Source organism: Melospiza melodia, chromosome 18, assembly GCF_035770615.1.
Source record: "Melospiza melodia melodia isolate bMelMel2 chromosome 18, bMelMel2.pri, whole genome shotgun sequence".
NCBI lineage: Eukaryota > Metazoa > Chordata > Aves > Passeriformes > Passerellidae > Melospiza > Melospiza melodia.
The window spans coordinates 1,645,335-1,663,618 of NC_086211.1; the positions used below are offsets into that span (position 1 = coordinate 1,645,335).

The 18,284-nt window shown below is 48.9% G+C and overlaps 1 protein-coding gene across 1 annotated transcript in view; it reads right to left on the reverse strand.

The window, feature by feature from the left end:
• The window catches only part of LOC134426518 (lipase maturation factor 1-like), a 115,525-nt gene that overhangs the window by 4,754 nt on the left and 92,487 nt on the right, over positions 1–18,284 (reverse strand). The window contains exons 5-8 of the mRNA XM_063171593.1: positions 14,762–14,930; positions 11,016–11,169; positions 8,622–8,805; positions 1,887–1,999 (exon numbers count right to left, since the gene is read on the reverse strand). Of these exons, the coding sequence (XP_063027663.1) occupies positions 1,887–1,999; positions 8,622–8,805; positions 11,016–11,169; positions 14,762–14,930 (620 nt within the window). The remainder of the gene's footprint in view (positions 1–1,886; positions 2,000–8,621; positions 8,806–11,015; positions 11,170–14,761; positions 14,931–18,284) is intronic.

Below are 18,284 nucleotides of genomic sequence, written 5' to 3' on the forward strand. Positions count from 1 at the left end.
TCACACCCATGGTGGGGCTTTTCCAACGAAGTGCTACTTTAATTGGAATAAAAATCCTGAAGTGACCATGATTTAATATCAGAGACACCAAACAGACCCCAAAACCTGGGGTTTTTTTTCCCCTCCTGTGGGCTAAATCTGATTTTTGTTTCCTTTGATTGTCGCAGCCTTTTCCATGGTGTGTTCAACACTTCTGAGTTTCTCAGCCCAAGCCCTCCTGCTCAGATTTATGAGGGCTGGGCTTTTATGAACTATCCACTGCCCCAGAATATTTGGGAAATCCACATTCCCCAAACATCACCAGCCTCGAGGTCCAAGCTTCCCACTCAGCCAGGCCCTCAACAATGCCCTCATTTTTAATCAGTCACCTGTTTCTCATTTGAAGTTTATCACACTTGAAAAAATACTATAATTTCTTGAGTTGTAAAGAACCCTCCAAACTTTGGTCTCCGAAATTTCATTTCGAAGGCATTAACTCATTCTGAAAGTCCCTTGGCTATTGAAGGTGTAGAGTTTCCATTAGCAGAACAAACCCTGTGGAGGATGGAGTGCAAGGTTCTTATGGAAAACAGCCCCTTCCCCTAATTATTTAGTCTAGCAGGGAATGAAAATAATTAAGTCTCAAAACTCCCTTTGGAGTGGAGGGAGGGGGGGAATAAGGGTAGGAAAATTAGGAGTTTTTTCCACCCAGCTACTGTGGTGGGAATGGAGGGATCCCTAAGGTTGGGCAGCAAATTTTCCCCTCAATTCTGGATAAAAGTGCAGGATCAGGGAATTACATGGTCAGGGATGGTTTGGGATGGAAGGGAGGTTAAAAATCATCCAGTTCCATTGCGCCAGGCCACAGAGAGCAGGATTATGGGATTTTGGGAAGGAATTCCTCCCTGGGAGGGTGGCACAGATTCCCAGAGAAGCTGTGGCTGCCCCTGGATCCCTGGAATTGTCCAAGGCCAGGCTGGACAGGACTTGGAGCACCCTGGGATGGTGGAAGGTGTTGGAGCTAGAACTGGATGAGCTTTAAGCTCCTTCCCAACCCAAACCATTCCAGGATTTGGGGATTTTTACCATCTTGGGGTTTTCAAAGCACCTCAGAGGAACCATTTTGGAAAAAGTGGGAAGTTTTCTGTGCCTCAGCTGGAGAAAGAGTCTCTCTCCTGAGGAGCTTTGGGGATGCAGTGCCCTAAAGCTGGAAAACATCACTGGGATCCAAGGGGAATTTCATTCCACACAGAGCCCTGGACCTGCATCCCTGTTTGCACTGCATCCTCAGAGCCTCAAATGGAAAACATTAGCAGCAGCATAACATGGCTTGAGTCGATCCAAAATGCCCCAAAAATGTTTTCTCAGCTAAATATAACTCCATCAACAAAACAGATGCTTTTGGGACAAAATTCCTTTTGTGTAAAACCTCGGAGTTTTCCTCTGTGCCTTTCCCTGGCTGATGTTGGCTTTGTCTCCTCCTTGAAAACACAAACAATTCCAAGAGCAGTGTCCACAAACTCAGTAATTCCTGCAGGGCTGTTTTGCCTTTGAAACACCTCAGGAGGTCCATGGCAATGGTGGGGTTTGACAAAGAGAACGTGGCAGAAGCCCCAGAGCTGAGGGGCAGGAAACCACAGCAGGAGGGACCATTCCTGGCCAGGAGCAGCAGCAGCACTGAGCCCTGCATGGATCTGCTGGGATTGGGCTCATCCCAAGGCTCCCTGTGGCCCTTCCAGGAGGGAAATGAGGTGCTGGCAGCACTGTGGTGTCCATCAGAGCCACCCTAAATCCCTAAATCCCACCCCAAATCCCACCAAACACAAACCCCAACAGGAACCTCCTGTGCACATCCAGGATGGGAACAAAGTGGATCAAGTTCTCCCTTGGGATGACTCCAGGCTCACCTTGGAGGGTCTCTGCCTGCAAAGGGGTTTGTGGCCAGCAGGGACAAGGTCTCCTCCTCCTGGGCCAGCAGCTTCCCAGCCAGGTGGATGATCCATTCGTTCTGCTCGTAGGTCTTGGGAAGGAAGGAGAAATGGAAAAGTCAGGAGCTGCTGGGTTATTCCTGGATTAAAGATGCCTGGCATTGGGGAGGGATTTTGGTGGATTTGGGTGGGAAATGGTGAATTTCCCAGTGTTTCAGCACATGTCCCATGGGATCCTTGAGGTCCACACAGAGACTGGCACCCTCAGGGAGCAGGGAGAGCTTCGCTGGGTTTGTCTCATCTGCCAATTCTGCCCCCAAAATACTTGATTTAAATCACTGATTTAGCAGCAATCCCCAGAGGGGAACCATAACAGCACATTTTCTATGGATAACCCATCCACCCTTTTAACCCAGACTGCTTTCCCCTGGGAGAAGGGTTTGGGTTGCCTTCCTTGTGTTATCCAAAGGAAAATAAAGAAAGTGGCTTCTCTATTCCCAGCTCCTGTCTCCTCTATTTCCTGCTGTGTGATCCATCCCCTTTAAACTCCTTCCTCCCAGAGCCCCTTCTGGAGCAGCACAGTGGCAGAGTTTGACTGAATCCAGCTCATCCTGAGGAAGCAGGGATTGGTCTGGATGATCCTTATGGATCCCTTCCAGCTCCAGACATTCCCTGATTGTGTGATTTCCCTCCCTGCAGGAACCCTGCTCTCCTTCAGCCTGCCTAGCAGCGTTTCCCCACGGTGATTTTCTGAGATTTTCTGCTTTTTCCTGGGTGGATTCTGGAGCGCAGGCAGTAGGGGACACTGTGGGAAAGGGAAAGGCAGGAGCTGTACCTGCAGGGCTCTCAGGCAGCCCAGCCCCGAGGCAGAGCTCCCTCCCCTCCTGGCCCGCTTTGTTATTGCTGTCACCAAGGGAAACGGGAGAGGAACCGTGGAAAACACCCCGGCCCATCGGGGCAGCTCTACCTCGCGGGGTTTCTGACCCCAGCTCATCACGATGGAGAGGAAAACCGCAGATATTTCAGCCAAAAAACCTTCTCACAGTGATGGCTCTGCCCCTCCTGCTTCCGTCCTGCTCTTTCCATCTGCTCTCATCCATCAGGGGTGGATGATGGAGAACGGGGATGGAAGATGGGGACGGGGATGGATGATGGGGACGGGGATGGATGATGGGGACCAAAAGGTGCCACAGCAGGGATCAAACACCACAAGCGACACCTTCAGCATCCTGAGACGTCCCAGTGCTGCGGATGATGTTAAACATCATCTCCAGGAGAGCCTGGGAGGTTTGGGAGCTCCTGTGTGCCAGCTGGGAAGCAGCAGCAGGAGGATGTGAACGGGAACCACCAGAGATCCCCAGCTGGAGCTGGAGGAGGCCCCCAAACCCTGCAAGCCTGACTGGGAACCAGGAGGCTCCAGGAAGGTGGGATCGGCTCCCGTGGCCTCCAAACTGTTAATTAGCAGCTCTGTGCTCAGCAGAGTTGGACTTCTGGTCTGTAAAGTGTTTTTCTTGTAAAATTTACAACATGTCTGGCCCCAGTGAAGTCTGCGGTGAGAAATTTCCAGGCGGTGCAGCCCCCGCCCCCCTGCCCGGGCTGTGCTAACGACCCTGCTCAACTCATTACCTGCAAAGTGATAGCCTGGAAAAGGGGGGGAAGGAGTCCAGGGGATGCCCTGGAAAAGGGGGGGAAAGAGTGCAGGAGATGCCCTGGAAAAGGGGGGACAAAAAGAGTCCCGGAGATCTGGGCTGCACCCAGGGAAAAGTCACCACGAGGAGTTCCTCTCTCTGTGGATCTAGTGGGATCCAGCTGGATCTGCATGGTCACCATAGAGGGATCTGGGTGTGCAACACAGAGCCTGAACCACCCAGGGCATTCATGGCAGGAGAAAAAAGAACCCAGGATAGAGGCACACAGTGATGGGAGGTGGGCTGGGCTGTTTTGGGGTCAGATTTAGGGTTGGGATCTTCAATGAACAGGAGAAGCAGCCGGAACTGATCCTGCACAGCAATGATCCCTGGGCTGCTCCATCTCCATCCATCCATGGACCACACCTCCCTCAGCTGCTCCTGCCCTCCCTGGGGCCACACAGAGCCTGGGCTGGGTCCATCCTGGGCTTACTGGGAGCCAGTGAGTGCACAGCCATGCAGGGAGCACCATCCCTGTCCTGAGCACTCCTGGGGAGCTGCAGCCCCCCAGGGCAGGGACACGCTTCCCTTGGACATCTGTGCAGAGTTTGCACTCTGTTCTAGCACAGAAAGCCATGCAGGGAGCTGAGCACACACCAAGCCCATGGCCAACCCCAGCAGAGCCAAAGCCTGTCTGTGTTCATGGACACCCTGTGCAGATCCATGGGGATGTCAGGGGCAGCTCTCCAGCCAGATGAGCTGGGACCAGCACCCAGAACCTCCAAAAAGCCTGTTTCAGGTACAACAGAGGAGACTAACTAAGAACTTGGGGCACTTTTTTGCTAAGCTTTGAATTCCTGATAGGTTTCAGCCTCAGGCAGACACTTCCCTCAATCTTTCCATGCCAGTCTCACCCCAAATGCCACTTGGGGAAGGGGTTTGCTCCTTGTCCCAGCCACACCTGAGGAGCTGAGCATCACTGCCCATCTCCCCAGGGGCTTCCCTGCAGCTGCTGGCCCTCCCTGACCTCCCCAGGGAATAAACACAGTGTTCTCACCTTGAACAATCTCACCTCAATGTTCTCCTGGTGTCCAGGAGAGTTTAATAACGCACGGAACTGAAACCCACAGCTCTGCTAAGGAGCCAGAGCAAAGCAGCCACAGTAGCAACCAAACCCTGCTGATAACAAAGCCAAGGGAACGTTATCATCCCAAAAAAAAAACCCCAAAAACCCCCTGGAGCTACAGGGAACATGCTCCCAACTGAAATAATAATAATAAGGAGGCTTTTCCTTGAGCTTTAATTGGTCATTTAATGAAAAAGGGCTGGGGATTAGTGTGGTGTTTTATGGAATCTCGGGGCTGGCACGGGCACAGGAGGAGGTCAGGATGAGATGCACATGTGGGAACAGCTGGAGACTTGGCACAGGAGCCCAGGGTTATTATTTCATGTGGTTGGGAGCCCTGAGGGCTTTCAGGTCGGAGTCAGTGGCTGCCAGAGGGGCAGGGCAGGTTCCACTGCCCCTGCTGGGGTGTGAGGGGCTGTCTGTGTGTCACAGCTGAGCCACCAGGAATTCCACCATGGAATTCCACCATCCTGGGCATTCCCACCCCACAGCCACCCTGCTGTAGTTAAACACCTCCAGCATTGCTGTTTAGGGAGTGGGAGCTGTGAGGAGGGATAACCCCTGTCAGAAAGTAGCTCACAACTAATGGCACCCTTTGTTTTATGGAATTCCAGCTCACCATCACTTGTTCCCATCCTGCTGTCCAAGGAAGGTCCCTTCCATCATCTCCAATAACCCCATGGAATGGTTTGGGTTGGAAGGGACCCCAAAACCCATCCAGTGCCACCCCTGCCATGGGGAGACACCTTCCACTAAAGGAAGAGGAAAAAGAGGGAGGAAAAAGAGGAAAAAGGAAAAGCTGAGCTGGGTGCAGGGAGCACTGAGGGCTGATGGTGACATCCACACCTCCTCCCCCAGGCAGATTTTCCCTCTGAGCACATTCTGGCTGCAAGGCTGAGACAACAGGAGGCTCCAATCAAATATCTGACAGGAACATGCACCTGCCTGCTCTAGAAATGGGGTTACTTTGCCTCAGCTCTTCCAGCCCATGCAGAACCTGAATCCTCCATCACATCCTTTTACCACCCAGAGCACCAGCCCTGCTGCTGGAGGCTCTCTCTGCTCTTAGGAAAGCAGCTGAAGGTTTTTTATAAATATCTTCATCTCTGGAAAACACATATTGCATCCCAGAGCATCCCAAGCTCTGTTCCACTGTGAGTTTTACATCCCCAGACTTTTGGAGCAGCTTCAAGGAACGATCCAACAAACGCTGGGCTTTAAATCCAATCTGAGGACAGCAATATTTTGTTATTTTGGAGCAGTTATTCCTTGATGAGCACCAGGAGGGTGCCTTTGTGTTGGCCATGCAGTCCCCAAACAGAATAAACACCCCTCATGCCACAAGAAGGAAGGGAAAAGCTTTTCCCTTGGATTTTTCCTTTTCCACTGGTGGACGACAACCCTTTGGAGCAATAAACATCCAACTTCTGTAGAATCCACAACAGCAGCAGAGCTGACCAGCTCAAAGCCCCAGAAGTATGAGCAGTATTTGTTTTCTGGTTGTTATTGATCAGTAATGCCGAATCCAGGAACTGGAATGATTTTTGTGCCAGCCCAGCTCAGTGTTGGGCTATTCCTGAAATTCCACCATAAACCAGAAGTCAAATAATTACAGGAGGGTTGGCACCAGTAGCTGGAGCACAGATAAGCCTTTAACAATAACTCAGCATGTTTGCGCACTAACACATGGAAGTGTCAAGGGGGGGAGAGTTATTCCTAATGCTTCACCTCAATTTTGTGGGATTAAATAACATTCTGCCATTTCTGAGGGTGGGGATGTGCTGGCACAGGTGCCCAGAGCAGCTGTGGCTGCCCCTGGATCCCTGGCAGTGCCCAAGGCCAGGCTGGAGGCGATTTCCCAGTGAATCCTGCAGGAAGCTCCTGGGGGATCCTGGTGCTGATGAGGTGCAAAGAGGAGCCTGTCAGGAGCAGCACGAGGGATGGGAAATCTCTTTCCCCCAAATCCGGGGCTTTTGCACAGCCTGTCAGAGCTGGGAGCGTCAGCCCTGCTGCAGACAGCCCTGGAGCCAGGGGAGAGCGGTGCCAGAGAAACATCCCAGAACTCCTGGGAACAAATTCAGTCTGATCCAGAGGCTGAACCCGCTCGGCTCTATGGGCTCTGTGAGCTCCCACACGGGTTTTGCACGGCTCCTCTGGTTCACAGGGGCTCCTCCGGGGCTTTCAGCTCCTGCTTCCCCTCCTCTCTGCTGCTCTGGGGGCTGCAGGTGCAAACAGCACCCGGGGATCTCTGTGCCTGTGCAGGACAGGCAGCCCATGGAGGCAGCTGGCAGCAGATCTGCAGCTCCCGGTGCTCCAGCCGAGCTGTGGCCATTCCAAACGGGATTTGCTTCCCTGCTTAAGCAGGTATTTACATGCCTGAGCATCCCAGCTCACTGCCCTGCCCGGGCAACTGCCTTCCCACTGCTTTCCACAACAGTTATCCCCATTTCCCCTGTTTTCCACAACAGTTATCCCCGTTTTCCAAAAGTTATCCCCATTCTCCCTGTTCTCCACAACAGTTATCCTCATTCCCACTGTTCTCCACAACAATTTTCTCTATTCCCACTGTATTCCACAAGTTATCCTCATTCCCCGTTTTCCAAAAGTTATCCCCATTCCCACTGATCTCCACAAGAGTTACCCCAATTCCCACTGCTTCCCACAACAGTTATCCCCATTCCCCCGTTTTCCACAACAATTATCCTCATTCCCCCTTTTTTCCAAAAGTTAACCTCATGCCCACTGCTTCTCACAACAATTTTCTCCATTCCCACTGCTTTCCACTATTTTCTCTATTCCCACTGTTCTCCACAACAGTTATCTCCATTCCCACTTTCCAGCCTGCCACAGCAAAGGGACCTCCAACACTAATTGCTGCTAATTAGCTGCTGTGGAGAGACACACCTGGAGAGACCAACGCTCCCAACAGGTGAATGGGAACACTTGGGGGAAACTTTCAGTGAATTAAACACTAAAAATAATGGATAAATACTAATAATAATGAAATAAACACTAATAATAGTGAATTGCACACTAGTAAGAATGAATTAAGCACTATAAATAATGAATTAAACACTATAAATGATGAATTAAGCATGAATAATATGAAATCTAATAGTAAGGATGCAAACAGGCTAAGTTATTGTGCCTGGGGGAGCTGATTTCTCCCCAAAACACTTCCTGACTTCAGCCCCCAGCTCCATCCACGCCCTGCACCTTTCCCTAATTCCAGGCACTGCTCCTGGCTGCACTTTGGACCTTGGCTGAGCTTTTCCTGAGGGATAAGCAGCCCTAATGCAGATTAAATGAAATTCCAGCACACACAAACCAGCGGGGTAAATACCAAACCACGGCCTGATGTCAGGGCCCAGGAATCCCAAAGGCTCCAGAATGAAAATACCACAGGGACAGCAAACCCAGGGGCTTGAAGATATTCCAGGAGAGGATGCAGGGACAAAGAGAAAAGTTTGGGGTATAATCTGAGATGGGTTTTCCTCATGCCACTTTCCTCACTGTCAGTCAGTCCTGGAAACCCCAGCCCACGTCACGTGGGTAAGATTTGCAAAATAAGCTAAACAATAATTAATGTTCAACTTTCCCCCTTATTTAATTTCTGGCTGTCACCTGTTTGCTACTATCATATGGGGACAGTATTTGGAGGGACCAATGTCCATGTGTGGGCAGGTGAGGAATGGGAGCTGCTGTCTCCAACAGGGATTCCTGGAATTGCTAAGAAACCCTTAAAAAAAAAACCCCTCACATAAAATTGCCAAGAGTTTCATTACAGTAGCACAGTCCTTTAGGAACACAACCTTTGTTCTTGCCTTTTTTTTTTTTTTTTAACATAATTAACTCAGCCACTGCTTCCAACATTCCCCTGCGATCCCAACACATAGTAAATCCATGTAATTGCTTTTTCCTGGTCAGGGAAGGCCCTTCCAGGCTTCCAGAGGCACCTACCTGGAAGGCAGCAAACCACATGAGCCAGTCGAGGCGATAGTGGTAGGGGGAGATGAGGCAGGGCCTCCTCCTCAGGTCCCCAGGCTTGCACTTGAACTCAAACTCCTCCCAGACTGCTGTGGGGTCATTGGGGTCCAGGCTGGAGGTTCCCTGAAGGATCACCTCTGTCCTCTCCTTGGTGATGCTGTGGGGTACAGCAGGATGTTGTTGTTATTTGGCTCAGATAATGGAAAATCATAAAATCACAGGAAGGTTTGGGTGGGAAAAGCCCATCCAGCTCCAACCCCAACACCTTCCACTGTCCCAAGCTGCTCCAAGCCCTGTCCAGCCTGGCCTTGGGCACTGCCAGGGATGGGAATCTCTGGGAATCTGCGCCAGGAAGAAAGGAGAAGGATTTCTCCCCAATCTCAGCTAAAAGTTCTGGTCCATGAGAGCCCACATGGAACACTGGCCTGGAGGCACAGTTGGACCCAGAGCTTCTCTGGATCCCGGGACCTTCCTCTCTGCAGCACCAAAGCCAAACCCCATCCTCTTCCCTTTACCAGCTGCAGCTGTTCCAGCCCCGGGGCCAGCTGGGATCCATCAGGGTGATTCCTGCAGGACAGGTGGGGCTGTGGTTCTGGATCAGAGCAGAGCAGCTCAGCTGCAATCCCCACACGGAGCACTGGGAATGGCCATGGAAACACCACCCTGGAGTCCTGGATGGAGTGCCAGGGACACCCACCTGCCCCAGGAGCTGCTTTTTATACTGAACACAGAGCCACAGAAACCTGCCTGGCAAAGCTCTGCAGCCACAACACCCTTTGGGTTTTTTTCCTACTTTGATTTTGCCTCCTCCAGCCCAAGAAACTGAAAATTTGGGAACACACAAGCTCCACCTTCCTCCCTGATGGCTCCCAGGGACAGATGCTCCCGACCTAAGGAATGCTGAGCATCTCCTCTTATAATTGTTGCCTCCATTGAGGAGATGTGTGGGTTCTCCAGCCAAGTTCCATTTCATCCCCCGGGCTGAGCTCTGAGCCATGGCCAGCTGCCCAAGGCTCAGGAACACCCTGTAAATCAGGGACACCAAATTACCAATAAAAGCCTGCTCCTACTGTGTGATCCCAAACCTGTCAGCTTTCACATCATCCCACATTCATTATAAGCTGCAATCCTCTTTTTATTGGTTTACATAGGCTGGAATTACCAACATATTACAGCAGCATTTCAGCACATGCTCTGTAGGGTCTGGTAACTGCTCAAACAGAAACCAAGGGCTGGAGAAGAAAAAGGACAACAGCCCAAAGAAAACAATCTCCTGGAGCTTCACCACTCCAGCCTTCAGAGAGCTTCAGGGCTTATTTCTCTCTCTCTAAAAAAAGAGGAAATTTTGGCATTTTCCACAAGTGTTGATGTTTTAAATATTATTTTAGGTTTTTTTTCTGTCCACAGAAATTTCTGCTATTTGAAAAACTGAGGAAAAATGATATTAATTTGATGTGTCCTCAGCATCTCCAGTGCTTATGGTGGGACTTGTTCCTCCCCTTCACTGGGGAGGCCAAACCTTTAACAGCCAAACTGCTTCACCTTCTGCAAAATACATTTATATTTATATTTATATTTATAGGTATATTTATATTTATATTCATAATCATATTTATATTTATATTATGAATTTACCAAGTCACTCACTGGAAAAATCTACTACCAAGAGCTGCTATGGATGTTTCCAGGAGGGAGAGCAAAAGAAGTGCAGGAGAAGAGAAGCTCACCAGAAATAAAGAGGGCTGGGGATGGTGAAGATATCCTGGATGAACTCTCCTATGGATATTTTCATCCTGCTCCTATGGATATTTTCATCCTGCTCTTACATTTTCTATGTCGATGGAATGAGCTGACTCACAGACAGCTCAGAGAAAATAAATTCAGTGGGAAAGAAACCTGCTCCTTTTCTACATATTTCTCATAAACAGATAATCCATAAACTGGAATTTAGTGGGAAAGGAACCCGCTCCTTTTCTCCTTATTTCTCATAAACAGATAATCCATAAATTGGAATTTAGTGGGAAAGGAACCTGTTCCTTTTCTCCTTATTTCTCCTAAACAGATAATCCATACATTGGAATTCAGTGGGAAAGAAACCTGCACCTTTTCTCCTTATTTCTAATAAACAGATAATCCATAAATTGGAATTTAGTGGGAAAGAAACCTGCCCTTTTTCTCCACCTCTCTCATAAACAGCTATATCATACACTGTATTTCACAGGGAAAGAAACCTGTTTCTTTTCTCCATCCCTTTCACATTCCAGGCCTGCTGGAAGGGTTTCTCTTTAGGCTGAAGGCACAGAGCAGGTCTGGCTCTGGAATACCCTGGAGGGAGCTCTGGGATGTGCCAGGAAGGCCCAAAGGTACCTCCCAAAGGCTCCGTAGGTGTTGACGATCCTGAGGGAGTTGAAGGAGGTGTTCATGACCTGTCTGGAGCTGAGCAGGTTCAGCACCACCGGGATGCTCAGGTAGGTGATGAGGAGGCCCAAGGAGACGTTCAGCACGCTGCGGACACAGGAGCCTGTGGGGGACACCAAACCAGGGCACAGGGAGCTGATGCCACTGTTCTGCTCCCATTTCCATCCCCATCCCCATCCCCATCCCCATCCCCATCCCCATCCCCATCCCCATCCCCATTCCCCATTCCCCATTCCCATCTCCATTCCCATTCCCCATTCCCATCCCCATTCCCATTCCCATATTCCCATTTCACATCCCCATCCCCATTCCCCCTGTTTCCACCCTGCCCTTGCCACAGGCTGCTATCTCTGCTGGCATCTCCCTTTCTCCAAACAGTCTGAGCAAGGGCTAAAAGCAAAAATGTCTGAAATGTGACATCAATCATGGCTTTAATACAGGGGAAAAACCACAGCTGGCACCTGCACCTTGCTGGGGATCAGCCTCCTGCTCTGGGAGCCTGGGGCTGCTCCTGCCTCCTGCTCTCCCCACCCTCAGGGCTTTTCCTTCTGCAAAATCCCAATTCCCAGGGCTCCTGGAGGAGATGAGTGTTGCTGTGCCAGCATCTGGGATGGGGTTTGCAGGAGCAGCAGCACCAGGGGCTGGGCTGGATCCCAGGCCACGATCAGACAAATAAGCAGAGGTGACCCCCGAGGGGCTCCTTCCCTCATGGCCCTTTTCAATTTATTTAACATTAACAGCCAAAGGATCAGATTCAAAGCAATTGTGTGGAGCTTTCCCCTTATCTCTGCAGGAGAGGGATGTTTATTTGAACCTCTCTCAGAAGCTATTAATAATTGTTTAGTCTGAGAACATTTCTGGAGTACTGTTTGAATCAGGCCTTCCCTCACCCCCTGTGCTGCTGGGTACGAGGATTTGGGGCATTTTTGGGTTTTTTTTAGTTGGGTTGAACTTCTTCCCCTGTAATTGAAGAGCAGGTACAGGCACAGAGCCCCCCCTGGCTCCTCAGCACTCCGTGGCCATGCAGGGACTGCTCATCCTTCAGCAGGAGGGATTCTCCTCCTGTCTCCAGGCCCTTGGGAGCCACTCAATCAGAGAGAAAAATGGGTTAATTCAGGGGAAAAAAATAACCTAGATGGGGCAAAACGCGGGGATAGGAACCAGTGGGATCTGGATCGGAAGTGGAGACCTCAGTAGGAATCAAACACTTAAAGGATTTCTAACACAATCAGGATATGGCTGAGGGCTCTCCTGTCCTCTGCTCTGGTGCCCAGGACTGGGGGTTCCCCTGAGCCTCTTGGCACCCATCTGTTGCTATATTGGTATTTAATTCCAACACCCATCAGCACCACCTCAACAGCCCCAGCCTCCTGAGCAGAGAAAACACTCAGGAATTCCAATTCCCATGATATTACAGACACCCCACACCTCCAAAGTGGGATGGACATTCTCCTTGCTTGGACACCCTGCCTCAGCCAGCTTTTCTGGAGAACATCACAGAAAAGGTGCAAGTTCCTCCAAACAGGATCTGCCTCCCCCTCACAGTGACTCCCTCTGGCTTCTCCTCCCAAAAACAAGGTGCAGCCTCGGTGTTGTTAGGGATTGGAGGCATAAATGGAGTTGGGAGGAAAGTTTGAGACTTTCACAGCCTCTAAAGCAAAGCTCCAGAAGGCGAAAAGCTGATAAAGATTTATCCCAGCAAAATATGTGAAATAAAAGACAAAACTTAACGAAACTGCATTGCTGGACCTCCCATTTTTGGTTAATGAGCTGCTTCTCGGTAGAAAAGACTGGAGACAGATGCTGCCTCTTGTTGACATTTTTCCTTCCTCTGACAGATGTTTGGGATATTTAACCCCAGCAGCTGTGATTGTTGTTGATATTACAGGCAATTTGTTGCTTATATGCGGTTTATAAAAATGCTGCACACACCACTCTCCATCTGTTCCGCAGCCTCATGAGAAACATCCCAGGGCTGCTTCTCCTGGATCAGGGCAGCTTGGAAAGCGCCTCTGGAAGGGGAAATCAGCCACCTTGAGCCCTTTTCTCCAGTTACAACCCCCCCGTGTTTGTTTTTTCACATCCATGGGATGAGCAGGAGCTCTGCTCCTCCCTGGTTTGGGGAATTCTCTCCCCACCACCATGGTGGCCACGCTACCAGTGGTGGCCACCAGCAGCTGCTCCTTCCACCATCCCAGGGTGCTCCAAGCCCTGTCCAGCCTGGCCTTGGACATTTCCAGGGATCCAGGGGCAGCCACAGCTGCTCTGGGAATCCGTGCCAGGGCCTGCCCACCCTCCCAGCCAGGAACTCCTGCCCAATATCCCAGCCAGCCCTGGCAGTTTGAAGCCATTCCCTGTGTCCTGTCCCTCCATCCTTTGTCCCCAGTCCCCCTCCAGCTCTCCCCTTTAGGCCCTGAGAGGGGCTCTGAGCTCTCTCTGGAACCTTCTCTTCACCATGCCCTGAAGGACAGCAAGTGAGGAGAGCAAATGTGAGAGCCCAGCTTCTCACCCCACCTCAAGTCCCACTGGGTGTTTTATCCTTGACTCTAAACAGTCAAAATTTAAAAAATAATTTTAAAAAAAGTAAGTTAAATCATGCAACTCCACGTTCTTATTTTGAGTTTGAGTCACTGAGGGCAGAGCAAGGATTGACTTAAGAGCTGCAGCTGCCTGGACTTGCTGTGACAATGATCCTGCAGAGGACATGTCCCAGAAATTATGTCCCCATGGCAATGTCCTCACAGACCCTCACCTGATACCATCATATTTACTGAAAAATCCCTTTGCCAGGATTTTCTCCTGGGAGGCTGAGAAGCCTCAGAGAAAAATGAAAACAATAATTATCTGATTTGCTTCTCTTGTGTTTTGCTGCTTTGGAATGTGTTTGGACATTGTTTACCAACTGGTGGCTGTTTCATTGGTTCCATGGGAATTGTTTTGACTTAATGACCAATCATGATCCAACTGTGTTGAGGCTCTGGGAAGAGTCACGAGTTTTTCATTATTATCTTTTAGCCTTCTGTCTGTACCCTTTCTGTATCCTTTCTGTATTCTTTAGTATAGTTTAGTAATGTTTTAGGAGATTAATATAATATAATATAATATAATATAATATAATATAATATAATATAATATAATATAATATAATATAATATAATATAATATAATATAATATAATATAATATAATATAATATAATATAATATAATATATGATATAATATGAAATAATATGATATAATATAAAATATAATATAATATAGCAATGAAATTAAAATAACATTAATATATTGAATAATATTGTTATATATAATATTATATAACAACACTATATTATAATAATATATAATATGATATGTAACAAGATTAAAATAATATTAATAAGTATTGATATTAATATAAATTATATAAAATATGATTATATATATAATTTTTCTATAATATATATAAAATATATAAAATATATTAATATGATAAAATAATAAATTATCCTTCTTAGAAGGATGGAATCAGATTCATCATTTCCTTCCTGCCACGAGAAACCCCGACAATACCACTACCACCAACCAACCACCGGCCTCACATTGTGAGGTGCAGGCACTCTCTGCCCAAGAGGAGCAGAGCTTTGCTCTGAAGACAAGACCTTTGTGGCCAAGCAGACCCAAATCCCGGCGCTCCCCTGTCTGGGGTGACTCACCCAGGGCAGGGCTCTGTCCCCGCGTCCCCGGGCGCTGCAGCCGCGCCGCTCGCTCCCGCAGCCGCCGCCCGAAGAGCAGCCCCAGGCTGGCGTCGTCAAAGCAGGCCAGGCTGGGCACCACGGTCAGCCAGTTGAGGAAACTCAGGTTCCCGCTGATGATCAGGAGCACCTGCATGGGGAACAAGGAGGCAGAGAGCGTTGGGTGTCCTGAAATGTCGGCCAAAAACGTGAGGTGGGGGATTGGAGCATCCCAGTGAGGACATTCCGGGATGGCAAAGCCGTCCTGGAGCCCAGCCCTAATGGGAGCCTGGGGTCAAATGGGAGCTGTGCCTGTGCCTGTGCTTCCAGCAGGAGGGATCGGCCAGGGCACGGAGTGACTCCATTTCCAAAGTGATTTGATTTTCAGAGTGCCTTAATTTAATTTCCAAAGTGCCCTGATTTCCAACGTGTCTTGATTCCAAAGTGACTTGATTTCCAAAGTGACTTAATTTCCACAGTACCTTGATTTCCACAGTGACTTGAGTTCCAGTGACTTGATTTCTAAAGTGACTCGATTTCCAAAGTACCTTGGTTTTCAAAGTGACTTGATTCCAAAGTGACTTGGTTTCCAAAGTACCTTAATTTCCAAAGTGACTTGATTTCCAAAGTGACTTGATTTCCACAGTGATTTGATTTCCACAGTGACTCCATTTCCAAAGTTCCTTGATTTCCAAAGTGCCTCGATTTCCACAGTGCCTTAATTTCCAAAATGACTTGATTTCCACAGTGACTTGATTTCCACAGGACCTCGATTTCCAAAGTGCCTTGATTTCCTATGGGAATCACCCACTTTCTGCTTATTCCAAGGGATCCGTGACAGCAACACTCCTGAAACCCTTCAGGAGGAAACCTTGGAACTTCTAATTAAAGAGCAGCATTAAATAGAGAAGTGTGCATTTTAAGAGGCATTATTTTGTTTTAATTTTAGCTTTTATTGGCTGTTTAGGAGAATATCTTGCATGTGGTCTCCCAAAATACCACTCCACAGTATGAACATCAAGAACTCAGGGACAGTTTCAGCCTGAGGACTTTCAGCCACTGTTCTGTTGAAAAAATCCATGTTTTCTCATTAAAAATGACAACAAATAAATGCTAAGAATGTGTGATTTCATATTTTATATGATTGGCACCATGGTTTCTGACATGGTGATTTGCAAGTTACAAGTTTTAAAACCCCAGCAGGACTCTTCAGAAAGTCACAGATTGTTAAAAAAAGGCGAGCTCTGAACAATCACAGCTAGGAACAAAAACCCTAACTATTATTTAGTTAAAAAAATAATAATTTATGCTGACTTGGATAATTATGAGGGGGAAATAAAAGCGATTTCTATCTGAATTCCAGACACATGTTGGGTCCTGGAAGGGAACATGTTACAGCTGAGGTTTGGGGCTTGCTCGGTGACCTGAATGTGATTTAGCTCGATGCATATTAATCAGCCTAGCTCCATTATCACACCTCTCACACTGCTCCTGTTCCGAGGTGATTTTGCCTCGTGCAGTTGCAGTCGTGTTAAGAAAATCCCTCTGTGCTTTGCCACCTCTGGTTCCCAGCTCTGCAGGAGCCCCTGGGTGGTCCATGGAAGGGGTTTTTTTTCAGCAGTGATTCACCTCCCTTTATTGCTTGGAAGTCAGGAGCAGCAGCTCTTATTTCCAGCAGCCCTGAAAAATCAGGGGATTCAAAAATAACACGAGTTTGGCGTTCTCTGGGCTGGGGTGGAACTGCGGAGCCGACACATTTTTAATTTCAGTGCTTCTGGCTGAGGCTCGGAGCTCACACCAGCTCCTGCTCACCCAGGGCTGATGGAACCATGGACCCCTTGGATCTGCAAGGATAAACCTTAAAGGAATTCCTGCTGCAAAGCCGAAAATTGGGATTTGTCAAATGTGCTGAGGGGTGGTGTCCCAGCAAGTGTCTTCATGGCCATTCAGAGTGAGTTTTATGTTATTTCATCATCATCATCATAATGGAGTGGTTTGGGTGGGAAGGGACCTTAAACTCCTCCAGTTCCATCCCCAACACCTTCCACTGTCCCGGGGTGCTCCAAGCCCCATCCAGCCTGGCCTTGGGCACTGCCAGGGATCCAGGGGCAGCCACAGCTGCTCTGGGAATCTGTGCCACCCTCACAGGGAACAATTCTTTCCCAACATCCCACTAGCCCTGATCTCTGGAATGTGAAGCCATTCCCTGTGTCCTGTCCCTCCATCCCTTGTCCCCAGTCCCTCCGCAGCTCTCCTGGTGCCGCTGGAAGGGCTCTGGGCCCTCCCTGGAGCTTCTCCTCTCCAGGTGAGCACCCCCAGCTCTGCCAGCCTGGCTCCAGCTCTGTGTCCTCCTCTGGATGTGCTGCAGCAGCTCCACGTCCTCATGCTGGTGGCAGTGCTCCAGGTGACAGTCACCAGAGCAGAGGGATGGACGTGTCCATGGCACCAAAGGTGAAGCTGAACCCTGGTGTCCCCCAGGATCCCACAGGAGCAGCACCTCCCAGGATTTAGGGATCCACTGCCGTCCAAACCCCAGCAGGCAGCACGTGTTTCTCCCCAAATCCTGCCTTTCCTCTGGAGCTCCCATGTGCTGCTCCCTCAGAGCAGAATCGTGCTGGCTCCAGCTGGGATGTTCACTTTAGGATGGATTCCCCAAATCCTGCCTTTCCTCTGCTGCTCCCTCAGAGCAGAACTGTGCTGGGTCCAGCTGGGATGGTCACTTTAGGATAGATTCCTCTTTCAGATCCCCGCTGGAAGAGCACAGGGAGCTCCCCTGATCCTTCATCAGAGGGAGAATTCATCCACACTTCCCCCAGCAATCCCAGCCTCTGGCTCACATCACCAGGACTTTTCCATGCTCCAAAACCACCACCAAACCCAGCTGGATCTCCAGACCTCCATCCTCATCCATCCTCAGCCTTGATTTGTGCTCCTGGAGCGTCCTCCCCTTGCTGGACAATATTGAAACTCCCAATTACACCAACCAGATGGGATCAACCCCTGTGGTGATTGGGAGAAATTTTTTATTAAAGCCCAGTATTAATCATGGTAATTGGGGAGGAACTTTGAGGTTATAAAACTACAGCATGTCTAATGAGCGAGCTCCTTCTAGGAGGAACTGAGGGTTTTAATCTAATAATGTCACTTTTATGGATTATGACTGGAGTTTTATGAAGTGTGATATGAAATACAGTGGATTCATGGCTCTCGCTGGATTAATTTGGAAAAGTAGTTTTCCTGGTTCTAGGCCCAAAACCAATTATTGCTCCCATTTCTGTCCCCTGCCCCGTTACCAAACCCCTCTGTCAGAAAATGGGCACCTCCAGCTGTAACTTTTTACAGGTTGGGCTTCTTTGTTTGGCTGGGGTTTGGTTTTTTCTTTTTTTTTTAATCCCACATTGTTACAAACATCCAGTAGGCAGAGGAAGCTCAAATTCCATGGCACAGCCTGGATATTTATCCAGGAGAGACAAACACAACCTGGAAACTCTTAAACACAGGTGAG